The 14,240-nt window shown below is 44.3% G+C and overlaps 1 protein-coding gene across 1 annotated transcript in view; it reads right to left on the reverse strand.

Annotated features, from left to right (window-relative positions):
- Positions 1–847: 847 nt before the first annotated feature.
- The window catches only part of RORB (RAR related orphan receptor B), a 72,310-nt gene continuing 58,917 nt past the window's right edge, over positions 848–14,240 (reverse strand). Inside the window, exons 11-13 of the mRNA XM_054987593.1 lie at positions 10,715–10,825; positions 8,451–8,563; positions 848–1,003 (exon numbers count right to left, since the gene is read on the reverse strand). Coding sequence (XP_054843568.1) covers positions 848–1,003; positions 8,451–8,563; positions 10,715–10,825 — 380 coding nt within the window. The remainder of the gene's footprint in view (positions 1,004–8,450; positions 8,564–10,714; positions 10,826–14,240) is intronic.

Genomic DNA, 14,240 nt, shown 5'->3' on the forward strand with positions numbered 1-14,240 from the left:
TATACACATAGGGCATGATCTTTACCTATGCATGCAAAGATTCCCGTATGGCCCAAATGAGGCCTGTTTTTCCTTTACTCCCACCTTGGTGCATGTACAAGCAACTCAATAGACAGAGACAAAGAATGGGAATTCTCCAAAGTTCAGAAGCTAACCAAGCAGAAGAGGGTGGGGGAGAATGGGGATAGGACAGGCACACAGATCTTCCATTTTGCATGACCTTGGATGCCCTGTGCAAACACTTGTGAGAAGGTGGAAAACTTGGATTCTTTTAAATCCCCTGGAGAAACTTCCATGCCCAGGCAGTGAACCCATGCAGGGAAAGATCATGCCCATATAGATTACATACACGCACACTTATTTCCAAGACAGCTACACATTGCCACATGCATTTATCTAGCTAAAAACATAGAAATAGGTAAGCCTAGTTTAGTGGAATTTTCTTAAATTATATCTGAACAATAAACAGCAAGAGTAATACTGCAAAGTACTCCTCTGTTTTAATTTATATCTACAATAAAGTTCTATAAACAGTTGTCTCCCCAAACATACCCCCAATAAAATAAAATCAAAAATAAAGGTAACACCCAGTGTTCTATATTTGCAAATTTATGGTCAGTTAAAAATTAAAAGGGGGGATTAACAAAAAGAAGAGAAACAAAAACAGGCCCCACTCAGAGGTGTATATTTACATTCTTCAAACTGTAGCGGTGAAAAATAATTCTATTAAGTGCAGGACATTCCTAGTGTTGCAGTAGTGACATTTTTAGTAAGTCTTCATGAAAACAATTCTTTTGTCTTAACAGTGGTGCATTCCAGGACTATTTGACATTATTTATTTTCCCCTTCACTTGCAGCCAGTGGTAGAATCTGGATTGAAAAGTTCCTTGTATAATGGAGGAAATAGTGTGTTCACTATGTCAGGATGAGATTGTTTAAATACCTGCAGTTTTTCTCCATGCAAGTTGCAAAGTGCTGTAATAGTTGGTATCTTGGCTACTAACTGTAAAACAAATAAATAAAGGGGGAGAAGGAAAGTTTATACCAAAGAAATCTTTATACAAAATCTTGCCTTTTAAAGCATAAAACAGATTCAAGGTTTATTTCACATCTCTACCATTGTGCCAAGAAAACATCATGATGCAACGTCCCCCTGTGGGTCAGTAATGACTTGGTGCTTGCACAGGGGACTACCTTTACCTTTGTAATCCCATTTTTATTATAGTATGGCATGTCTGAGACAGCTTTTGTTGCCTTAGACACTCTTTGCTTGCATTGTTTTCCAGTTCTGTAATCCTAGTCCTACAGCTTTATTGGAGGCCCTGAATGTCAGTGAAAAAAATACATGTCCTATGAGGGCAGAAAGGTGGGGGTAAAAATCTTGTTAATAAATAATAATTATAATTGATGATGTAATCATCTTCAGATTAGTACAGTTTAAATACTCTAATGAATAGTTCTCACAGCATGGGAAGTAAAGAATTTCACTGAAGTACTGTGACAGAATGTAGTACTAATCATGTCTGCTATGATTTCATAAATGTGATTTATAGATATGTTTGACATGCAAGACTTAACTGCATCTCACAAAATTGTTCAGGTTTTCTGAAAAAGTTACTCTTCCTTTTTCAGTCTTGAATAGGCAGCCAGAATGAAGATATGTATTGTTTATTGTTAGAATGAGTTAGGGAAAGTTGATCACTGCCAAACAAGCTCTCAGCACAAAGAACAATGCCACACAGTTGATTCAATGCCCAGAAAAAATCCAATTGGGAAAATAATGTCTATTGAAGAATAATATCACACTTTTGGAGAACACAAGACAATTCTGTAAAGTCATATAAAGCCTATGTAATAGCATCTGTATAAACTGGCCCCACCCTATAATCCCTGATTCTCTCATTCTAACAATAAACAATGCCTCTTTTCATTTTGGCTGCCTGTTTAAGGTTAAAGAAAATCAGTCAAGCTTTGCAGGTGAGACTACTGCATACTACATTATTAATATTACATCCCAACACAATCCCCCATAAGAGGAAAAAAGCCCATTGTGAGAAAAGCCCAGCATGAGGCATGATTAGAACAGCATCACACCACACCTTTGGGAAGCATAACTGAGGAGGTTCAGTAAAGCAATGTGTTGGCCTATATAGTATCTATAGAAACTGATCACACCCTGTAATCTAGAGGTCCTCAACCTTTTTGAGCCTGTGGGCACCTTTCAAATTCTGACACGGGGTGGTGGGTGCAACTACAAAATGGCTGCCACAAAAGGTAAAGCCAATCACAAAATAGCCTCCATGGGAGGCAGAGTCATACTCACACACACACACAGGTCGCCGAAGTGCAAGGGATGAAAGGAGTGTTTTAAAAAAAAATACATTGGGGGGAAAGGAATGAGAGAGAGAATAAAACGATCACTGTGGTGGCAACCACCGCCAAAACAATATTATTTTAATCTGCACAGTGAATCAAGTTCCCTATGCCCAATAAGAAGCCCTACTCAGCAAATACCCCACCTGGCCCCACCCACTTTCAAAAAACACTTGCCAGGCACCATGGCGAGTGTCATGTTGCCCCCCCACACTATAACCTCTGAATCTCTCAGACTTAGAATTCAGTGACATCTGTCCCTCCTCCCCATTTTAGCAATTTTTTGTTTAATCAGATCTAGAGTTATTAGATTATTTTAAAATAAATTCTTAATTAATACATTGACTGTTTATTGGGTGGGAAACACAGGGTTTGACTTTGAACATGGAACAAATAAATAAACCTCCAAACTGAGGGCTAAGCCCTGCAGGATTGAATAGAACCAAGCAGTAATGTAATGTAGTGATTAATGCCTTGCTTTAATTCAGTTAAAGAGGTTTTAAACCCCATGTGACTGTGACCCTCACAGGTGGGCCCAAGACACTGCCACAGTGCTTGCCTTTCCATGCTGTGAGAATTATTACTTCAAAAATTATTTTGACCATTCTGAATGTTAGGCATTTTTGCATCAGGAAGCTTGAATTCAAAATTGAGAAATACATTGGCTCACAATTAATCAGCCAGAGAGGAAGGATGTTTGCTTGGACTGCATTTGTTCTTAAGGAGAAAGAGGGGGTCTATAAACAGAGAAACATATGCATTGCCTGCTCTTCTCATTGGAAATCCCCGAATTCCTTCACACACAGGATGCAGTGGATTCCAACAAGCCTGTTGCAAATATTTTATTTATTTTATTTTTATTTATGTCATTTATATCCCGCCTTTCTCAATGAGACTCAAGGTGGATTACATAGTGTGAGATTAGTACAATCAGTGGCAAGGACAAGGGCAGGCATTTCCATACATTTTTCAAGAACATTTTCATAAACGTCATAGGGTAAATGAATACAGTGTCAAGAACATTTCCATAAACAATGTCATGGGGTAAAAGAATATAAGTTTACAAAGATATAGTATTAGCAAGGATCCAGTATGGGGTTGAGGAATTGCTGAAGTAGAACATGATCAATTCTAGGAATTACATTGAACAACATAAAGCACAGGTAGCATATAGGAGTACATATTTAAAGCAACAGATAATATGTAAGGCAACATAATGGTGAAATCTATGGTTTGTAACTCATTAGTGAAACATCTGGGATCCCTTTCCTACAATACCACCCTCTTAGCTGAGAAAAAGGTCTTTTTGAATAATTCAGTTTTGCATTGTTTGTGGAAAGCCAGGAGGGTGGGGTTTCTCCTGACCTCCTTAGGCAGGCCGTTCCATAGGGTAGGGGCCACCACAGAGAAAGCCCATGTACAGGCTGCTGTTGATTTCACCCATGTACAGGCCAGCACCTGCAAGAGACCCTGTTCAGATGAGCGAAGCTGCCATGGAGGGACATAGGGACAGAGGCGGTCCTGTAGGTATGCTGGACCAAGGCCATGCAATAACCAATATCTTGAACTGAACATGGTAACTGATAGGTAGCCAATGGAGTGATTGTAGGATGGGAGTGATGTTCAAGCTCCTGCTCGCTCCTGATAATTGTCGAGCCGCAGCATTTTGCATCAATTGGAGCCTCCTAGTTAACTTATATGGGAGACCAACGTATAATCGATTACAATATTCAAATTTTGATGTTACCATAGCATGGATCCAGGTGGCCAGGTCAGCCAGGTCACGATAAGAAGCCATTTTCCAGGCTAGAGTGAGATTGTAGTGAGCATTTTTTGCAGCTGCCTTAACTTGTTTTTCTAGTAGTAGTGCTGGATCCAATATAACCCCATGGCTCTTAACCGAGTCTGCAAGGGTCATAACTAGGGGTGTGCAAGCAAAAAATTTTCGGCTATAGCCGAAAGTAGAAAGCCGAAAGAAGATTCTCTATCGTTAAAGCCGAAAGCCGAAACAAGAATCTCTTTCGGCTTTCGGCTTTCGGGATTCTTTCGGCATTATTTCGGCATTCTTTCGGCTTTTTTCTATGGGAAAATGCCTCCGTCTTCCAGGACGCCTGGAGGAGGCATTTTCCCGCCGAATAAGCCCAAAATTGGTAGGGACCTTCCTCTAACCCTTCTCTAACAACCACCCAAGTTTCAGACAGATTGGACTTTGGGGGGCCATGTTATGGCCCCCCAAAGCAGGTCCCCCCATCCTCCCATAAGAAAGCGAAGGAGCAGCATATTGTTAGCATGCTGCTGCTGATCTTTCTTCATTATTTCCTATGGGGAAAAAATGAAGAGGCAGGCTTCCTTTGCCAGGGGTGGCATTTTGCATGCAAAATGCCCCCTTACCCTCAGGGGCCCTTCTCCCACCCCTCCTCCCACCCCCCACCAAGGCTCAGCCTGCTCCCACTTGGGGGGGCATTTCATGGCCTCCCCAAGTAGGTGCTCTAATCTCTACCACTGACAGCTGGGGGAGGCTTGTGTTGCCAGGGGTGGCATTTTGCATGCAAAATGCCCCCCAACCCTCTGGGGCCCTTCTCCCACCCCTCCTCCCACCCCCCACCAAGGCTCAGCCTGCTCCCACTTGGGGGGGCATTTCATGGCCTCCCCAAGTAGGTGCTCTGCTCTCATCTCTACCACTGACAGCTGGGGGAGGCTTGTGTTGCCAGGGGTGGCATTTTGCATGCAAAATGCCCCCCAGCCCTCTGGGGCCCTTCTCCCACCCTTCCTCCCACCCCCCACCAAGGCTCAGACTGCTCCCACTTGGGGGGGGCATTTCATGGCATCCCCAAGTAGGTCCTCTCAGCCCCTAAAGTCCACCCCTTACAGCCCCACACAAACCCAATTCCCCCCCCAGCTGCCACACACAGACCCAAATCCCCACATTAGCCCCTCACAGACCCAAATCCACCCCCACCTGCCCTACACCCATAACCCCAGGAACAGGCTGGCAAAGGCCAGCCCTCTCCCTTTGTTCCCTATGCTGGGAACTTCTAAACTCTCTTTCCCTGGGCAATTCTGCACAGCCCAGGGGTGCCACAATGGTGGGCACACTTCTGAGTGCCAGCTGGTCCCTGTGAAAGAGCACCTGAACCACAGACACCCTCCCTCAAATTCCCCCACCACCTACAGAGATGGCTGGCCAGCCAGCCCCATTGTCCCCTATGATGGGAACCAACTGCACAACAAAGAATAAAACAAGAACAACACAAAATAAAGTTTTAAAAAAATTATATTCTCCCTTCCAAAGTACAAGTAGGCAAAGCATTATGACACATTACACCAGCAGTCCCCCACACAGAAAAATTAAAACAAAACTCACTTAACATCAGAGAATCACAAAGCATGATTCCTGTCAAAAACACTTTATTTCTTGAACAGCTTTAGGTTACACAGCAGGGGGGAACACCAAAGGGCATGGCAGCACTATCTTACACAAAAATAACACAACTCACTTCACATTAAAGAATCACCCCAAAAATTGCTGTCAAAAGCACTTTATTTCTGTAACTGCTTTAGGTCACACAGTAGGAAGGCACCACAGAGCAGGAAAGCAGTGTACTACACAAAAATAACACAACTCACTTCACATCAGAGAATCACACAAACACAATTGCTGTCAAAAACGGTGAAGTGGGTTGTATTATTTTTTGTAGTACATTGCTATCATGCCCTGTTGTGCCCTCCTACTGTGTAACCTAAAGCTGTTCAAGAAATAAAGTGTTTTTGCCAGGAATTGTGTTTTTGTGATTCTCTGATGTTAAGTGAGTTGTGTTATTTTTGTGTAAGATAGTGCTGCCATGCCCTTTGGTGTTCCCCCCTGCTGTGTAACCTAAAGCTGTTCAAGAAATAAAGTGTTTTTAACAGGAATCATGCTTTGTGATTCTCTGATGTGAAGTGAGTTGTGTTATTTTTGTGTAAGATAGTGCTGCCATGCCCTTTGGTGTTCCCCCCTGCTGTGTAACCTAAAGCTGTTCAAGAAATAAAGTGTTTTTGACAGGAATCATGCTTTGTGATTCTCTGATGTTAAGTGAGTTTTGTTTTAATTTTTCTGTGTGGGGGACTGCTGGTGTAATGTGTCATAATGCTTTGCCTACTTGTACTTTGGAAGGGAGAATATAATTTTTTTAAAACTTTATTTTGTGTTGTTCTTGTTTTATTCTTTGTTGTGCAGTTGGTTCCCATCATAGGGAACAATGGGGCTGGCTGGCCAGCCATCTCTGTAGGTGGTGGGGGAATTTGAGGGAGGGTGTCTGTGGTTCAGGTGCTCTTTCACAGGGACCAGCTGGCACTCAGAAGTGTGCCCACCATTGTGGCACCCCTGGGCTGTGCAGAATTGCCCAGAGAAAGAGAGTTTAGAAGTTCCCAGCATAGGGAACAAAGGGAGAGGGCTGGCCTTTGCCAGCCTGTTCCTGGGGTTATGGGTGTGGGGCAGGTGGGGGTGGATTTGGGTCTGTGAGGGGCTAATGTGGGGATTTGGGTCTGTGTGTGGCAGCTGGGGGGGAATTGGGTTTGTGTGGGGCTGTAAGGGGTGGACTTTAGGGGCTGAGAGGACCTACTTGGGGAGGCCATGAAATGGCCCCCCCAAGTGGGAGCAGTCTGAGCCTTGGTGGGGGGTGGGAGGAAGGGTGGGAGAAGGGCCCCAGAGGGCTGGGGGGCATTTTGCATGCAAAATGCCACCCCTGGCAACACAAGCCTCCCCCAGCTGTCAGTGGTAGAGATGAGAGCAGAGCACCTACTTGGGGAGGCCATGAAATGCCCCCCCAAGTGGGAGCAGGCTGAGCCTTGGTGGGGGGTGGGAGGAGGGGTGGGAGAAGGGCCCCAGAGGGTTGGGGGGCATTTTGCATGCAAAATGCCACCCCTGGCAACACAAGCCTCCCCCAGCTGTCAGTGGTAGAGATTAGAGCACCTACTTGGGGAGGCCATGAAATGCCCCCCCCCAAGTGGGAGCAGGCTGAGCCTTGGTGGGGGGTGGGAGGAGGGGTGGGAGAAGGGCCCCTGAGGGCTGGCAAAGGAAGCCTGCCTCTTCATTTTTTCCCCATAGGAAATAATGAAGAAAGATCAGCAGCAGCATGCTAACAATATGCTGCTCCTTCGCTTTCTTATGGGAGGATGGGGGGACCTGCTTTTGGGGGCCATAACATGGCCCCCCAAAGTCCAATCTGTCTGAAACTTGGGTGGTTGTTAGAGAAGGGTTAGAGGAAGGTTCCCACCAATTTTGGGCTTATTCGGTGGGAAAATGCCTCCTCCAGGCGTCCTGGAAGACGGAGGCATTTTCCCATAGAAAAGCCGAAAGAAAGCCGAAAGAATCCCGAAACGTTTCGGCTTTTTTCTTTCGGCTACCCGAAACGTTTCGGCATTCCCCGAAACGTTTCGGCATTCCCCGAAAGAAGCCGAAACACTTTTGTTTCGGCATTCTTTCGGCATTCTGAATGCCGAAACGCACATCCCTAGTCATAACTCCATCGAAAGTGGGGAGTACAATGTTTTTCAAGATCTCTGACTTCCCAACAAGCATCACTTCAGTCTTGTCTGGGTTCAATTTTAATTTGTTATTTTTCAGCCATTTCATCACAGCTATTGGGCAGTGATCTAAGATTTCTATATGAGGGAAGGATTCAAGTTGAAAACCTATTGTCAAATTAATCTAATTCCTCCCAGAATCTGGGCAATTGCCACTCTTCCAGATCCTTATATGTGATGTGATGAATACCCCAGACTCCAGTGCAAGCAGCTTTCCCCATTTACGTGCACGCAGAGCTATCCTAACCAGTGACATTCACCATTCAATTGTTGAGAAGGATAAGGGGATTACTTGTGCCTGCTAGAAATCTCTGGATCTGAGCAATTTTTTGTAAACTGTTTTGAACTATGCTTAAACAAACAATATTGTGAAATACTAGAAACACTGTCTGTGCTAATCAGAAATAAGAGAAATTAAATGCAAGGATTGTGAATTACACATTTGCACACAGTTTGCAGACATTGAGCCCCCTACTGAACGAGTGTTGTATCTATCTGAACTGAGGATCTACCTTTGCCAAAGTCTCATCATCAAGATGATTCTTCTGGATCACATGTTGAAGTGCAAAATAAATTTTTTCCTGAAGCTTCTGGACCTTCCTTGGTTCTAACAGCCAAGCCCGATCTGGTAAGAAACAAACAAACCAATAATTTAAAATAAAGGCAGAAATTAAAGCCAGAGAAAAGATGAAAACAATAGTAATTAATAAGTCGACTAGTAATGAAGCTGCATTATATTGAGTCAGAACTTTGGTCTGTGTAACTCAGTACTCTCTATCCTGACGGCTCGCCAGGATCATAGGGAAGGACCATCTAGTCCAACCTTCTGCACAATGCAGGAAATTTACAAATATCCACACACCCAGTTACCTGTACTCCATGCCCAGAAGATGGCAAAACACAGTCAGGATCTCTAGCCAAACTGGCCTGGGGAAAATTTCTACCTGACCCCAAGGTGGCGATCAGCCATACCCTGGGCATGTAAGAAAGGGCCACAAGAACTGATGTAGCCCTTCCTGCCTTCCCTCTTGTGATCTGCCTAGGTTCACAGAATAAGCATTGCTATCAGATGGCCATCTAGCCTCTGCTTAAAAACCTCCAAAGAAGGAGAGCCCACCATCTCCCAAGGAAGCCTGTTCCACTGAGGGCCCTTCAAGTACTTGAAGATGGTTATTATCATACCACCTCTCAGTTGTCTCCTCTCCAAGCTCAACATTAATTTAACTAAAGATGCCAGGAACTGAAACTGCATCCTTCTGCAGATAAAATAATGTTGTCTACCATTGAGTCACAGGTAATCACTGCAAACTACTAAAAGCAGCCCCAGTATTTGCAGGAAGGGCAATATTTTGTTCCTTAATCACCCCAGTTAGTCCCCCAAAAGCAAAATGCAGAACTTGGCTTGAAACATTTGGGAGTCCTCCTGAACCTAGCTTTCATGCTAGCTACAGTGGTGCAATCCTCCTTATTCTTTCTCTGTTGCCTTTCCTTCGTGCATCACAGCTATGCCATGCAGGGTGTAGAGCTTTGGCATCTGAGCTTTCAGTGAGTCATTGTTTCAGCCATAATTTTAAGTCCACAAATTTTCATTGAAATCAAAGAGATTTGTTTTCAAGTCATGGTGTTTAAGACTCATTTGGCCACACTTCCCTGACAACTGCTGAATGTTTTCACAATTGACATCCCTGCTCAGCTTTCTGCTACCTAAATCCTTTTGCTTATCATTGTGTTGTCCAAGAGAGCTCTTTTGTGGCCAACGTGAGCAGCTGCTCAACTGATATGCAGGACAGCTGCTGAATGTCTCCTCCTGTCCTATGTCCCAAAGATGGGAGCTTTCTGAATAGGAACAGCACCTACTATTAGGAGATATCTCTTTCCCATTTGGCTAGGTATATATGGAAACTAGCAATGATCACAGGAATATGCTGTGAAAAGCCACATAGTCTGGGCTTTTTTTCAGCAATTTTAATTCTTCCTTACTGCATTTGTGATAAATATTGTCAGGGTAAGGCATAATCCAAACACAGCTAGCTGTTTCCTTATAATATTAAACCCATCTATTTTTTGCCATCAGTTTTGTGTAGTGGTTAATAGCTGCAGGATTCTAATCTGTAGAACTAGGTTTGATTCCCCACTCCTCTGCTTGAAGCCAACTGGGTGACCTTGGGTCAGTCAGAGCTTCTTGGAGCTCTTTCAATCCCACGCACCTCACAGGGTGAGTGTCGTGAGAATAATAATAACACACTTTGTAAACTGCTCTGAGTGAGTTGTAATGAAGGGCAATATATAAACCAAATGTTGTTATTGTTATCTTTCAGCCTCAGCTGAATTTCATCAAATGGGCAACGGGAAGCACCACCAAGCTCTGTATTATGAAGAACTTTGAAGACCCTGCCACAAGAAGCATTCCTCACAATCACTCTGATGTAATGCTTACTTCAGACTTTAATCCTGATGCTATATGAAGCTTGTACTTTGTCAGGACTCGTGTCCATCTAAGCATTGTCTCCTCTGATGGCGGCAGTAGCTCTTCATAGTCTCAGGCAGAGCAAGATCTTTCCCTGCTCTGCTTTCAAAGATCCTTTTGTCAGATATTGAACCTGGGGCGCTCTGGATGTAAAGCAGGCGCTGTACTTTCTCTCCCTAGATCAAATCCATAGATGTCTGTTGCTTAACGCACATGTTTAGACGGGAACACCAGTTACTAATATTATCTAAAAATGACTGGAAATGGTGGCAGATGCGTGGAAGCTGGGTAGCAAAGGATAATAATTACCAGGTGATATCAGGACAGCAGATGAAAACAAGGCAATTTCCTCCTCCGTCAACTGCAAAGAACATAAATTCTTTGCAAAGTCAAATGCTTCATTCACCAGGTCATCTGAACCTTTAAATAACACAGAAGACGGTTGACTTAAAATCTATCATCTTCAAAAAGATGCATCTCACGCAATATTTGCTTAAACTTGAGTATCTTGTGAGCAGACGAGTGTATCCTTCAATCCTGGGTGAGGGCTGGCTCTCCCCAAATCACATTTATGTGCCTACAGAGTAGATCTGGATCTCCACCCTGTGTCAGACACAATCACACGTGAGCTGTGGGTTCTCCTCAATTTTTCTGTATGTGGTGCCCAATTAAAATTAGGACTGTTGTGCACATGGAGAAGGGGCCTCACCCCATCCTACTACCCCATTTTCTCAACCTAAAGCAGTCCCAGCCCTGATCTGAGTGACCCAGGCTAGCCTAATCTTGTCAGATCTTGGAAGATAAGCAGTCAGCCCTGGTTGGATGGGAGAATGCCAAGGAAGCCTCAGAGTTGCTATGCAGAGGCAGTTACTGGCAATTGGCAAGCCACCTCTGATCATCTCTTGCCTTGAAAGCCCTATCGGGTTGCCATAAGTCAGCTGCAATTGACAACGCTCGAAAAGAGTCCAGTAGCACCTTTAAGACTAACCAACTTTACTGTAGCATAAGCTTTCGAGAATCACAGTTCTCTTCGTCAGATGTGCATCTGTCGAAGAGAACTGTGATTCTCGAAAGCTTATGCTACAGTAAAGTTGGTTAGTCTTAAAGGTGCTACTGGACTCTTTTCGATTTTGCTACTACAGACTAACACGGCTAACTCCTCTGGATCAATTGACAACACTTTTCGCCATCAAAACAATCCAAGGGGGTTCAGCTGGGTCTGTCAGGGAAACCCACAAATGTTCAAGGGAACACATGGGTCTTCTCAAATACCATACCTCTTAGAATATTTCATGCTAGGAAAATGGAGTAGGGAAAAAGGCTGAAGCCCCTTTTCCACGTATACCTTTTGGACAGCAAAACCCAACTGGCCAAAGATAGCAAAACCCTGGGAGAATCTAGGGGACAGGGATGGTATGCTGGCATCACACCACATCGTTTTTGTAAAAATTACAGTTTTGCAAATCCTAGAGTTTCCCATGACATCACAATCAGTTTTTGTAGGAAGTGATGCCATGCGCTGGCACATGCCCTACCAGTTTGCCACCATTTTTGCCCACCAGCCTTTCAGGTGCTGGTGCAGGATTAAAAAGAGCATTCCTGTCAGATTTGGCTCCTGATGGAATTTTTTGTTATTCAGGGCAACAGAAACAGTTTTCTGTCAAAATTGGCTTCTGTAGGGTGAATGCTTCAGTTGCACTGACAATCGAAAACAGCAACCTGTCAGTTTTGGTTACCAGCTATATATATTGATGATAGCTGGTTTGCTTCAGGAACATGCAAGAAACCAGCACAGCATTGGGGTGGAGGGTGGGGGAAGAGAAAAGGATGGATTGGGTTTTTGGAGGGCACCAACTATACTGTCAGTTTGCTGCCATAGAGCTGGCTTTTCTCCAAATTCTGCAGCCAAGGACACAATGCCTCCAAGTACATACTGATTGCATTAGGGCACTGATAGCCTTCAGTTAAGGAACTAGTGTAATGGGATAGCCTTGTGAGTCAAACCAACAAAGCAGTTTGCATTAGTGCAGGAGCACACCTAGGAAAGGGAGTTGGCAACCACACACCACAGCAGCAGGTGCCAGTAAAAAGGCTGTTGCCACCCAAAGCCCAAGAAATCTTTTTTCCTGCCTCCATGGCTTTGTCTCTCTTAGGGAATGTTTAATAAAGACCCCTGTTTTGTGAGCAAGAAACTTTGCCTGGCACATAAAAGTTATGGAAAACACCTAAACAGCACATTCCATGTCTCTTGTGATTGTTGCTATGCTGTGGGTCGATATGACACTACACAACTTTGTAAATACATCACTACTAGCAATTTTTATCTAGAATAAGGATTCCACATTCAGGCTTGGACACTTCACATTGCAGATTGTTTATGTTCTGGCCTTACCACAAGGAGCCAGAAAGGATTTTTGTTTGTCTTAAGTATTTTGATTGTATCTTGCCACTCAAAGTAATGGTCTAAATGAACTGTTTGTGAACTTTTTTTGTTTTGTTCTGTAAACAATTTAGCATCAAAGTATTTAGGCACAAGGATAAGGTCGCCCAGTATGCATCAGGTGCCAGAACCTGGGCCCTGTGTAACAACAGAACGCATATTTCTCTGTATCACTGTGGTTGGTGTCTTGGATTATATTTGAGTAAGTGGTAGAAGGGAAATTTATATGTGGCAGCAGAGTACTATTAAAGAAATTTCCCTATCAGTTTCCTGCATGTTCCTGATGGGACCAGAAAGAAAAAGCAGCAGAAACCAATGGGGATCGAAGCAAATCACTGGTAGCCAAAACTGCCAGTTGTTTGTGTCTTTCAGACAGCTCAGAAATAGCAACCTGTGGAGGAAGGCGGGATGATGCTTCTGACAGACGGTGCAGCTGAAATGGCCTGTTTGCTGGAAAGTGCAAATCATGGAGGAAGATGGCAGAAGCTCAACAGACTGTGAAACAGAAATGGCATAGCCATAAGAATACACTAGCTACTTTACCATAGTAGGGTGCCAACCTCCAGGTGGGACCTAGAGATCTCCCAGATATACAATTGATCTTGAGGCCATAGAGATCAGTTCCCCTGAAGAAAATGGCTGCTTTGGAGGGTGGACTCTATGGCATTATATCTCGCTGATGTCCCCTGCTCCAAACCCTACCCTCCCTAGGCTCCACCCTCAAATATCCAGAAATTTCCCAACCAGGAGCTGGCAACCTTAAGGTATACTAAATTTGAAACTTGGTTGAGAGAGAAAATGCAGGGCTTTTTTCAGCCAGAATGAGGTGGAACGGCATTCTGGCACCTCTTGAAGTTAATCACGTGTCTGGTCACCCCGCCCACTGATCTCTACACAGAGATCAATTCCCCTGGAGGACTAATCACTTATTAACCCCCTTCGGTGTGCTCCATAAAGATTCAGAGCACACCAACAAACTTCCTGCCCTGCTGATAGTCCCTGCCTGACAGCTGAAGCCAGGGTTTAAAGCGTTTCCAAGCTTCCCCATGATTTAGCTGGGAGGGGGGAATCCCCCCTCCCAGCTGAAGTTTAAAACCCCTTTCACTTCCCCAGGCTTCAGCTAGGAGGAGGAATCCCCCCCAGCTTAAGTTTAAAGTGCCTGTTTTGGGGTTTCCCCAGGCTTCAGCTGGGAGGAGGAATCCCCCCCAGCTCAAGTTTAAAGTGCCTGTTTTGGGGTTTCCCCAGGCTTCAGCTGGGAGGGGGGAACTAGGAGGGGACACACCCTGTGCAATGATGTCACTTTCCAGAAGTGACATCATTACATGGTCCCGGGAACATGTCATGACAGGGTCACCACCTCCTGCTGGGAGTTGCCCCAGGTGCTGGCAACTGAGA

The sequence above is a fragment of the Eublepharis macularius genome, chromosome 8 (genome assembly GCF_028583425.1).
Source record: "Eublepharis macularius isolate TG4126 chromosome 8, MPM_Emac_v1.0, whole genome shotgun sequence".
In the NCBI taxonomy this organism is placed as follows: domain Eukaryota; kingdom Metazoa; phylum Chordata; class Lepidosauria; order Squamata; family Eublepharidae; genus Eublepharis; species Eublepharis macularius.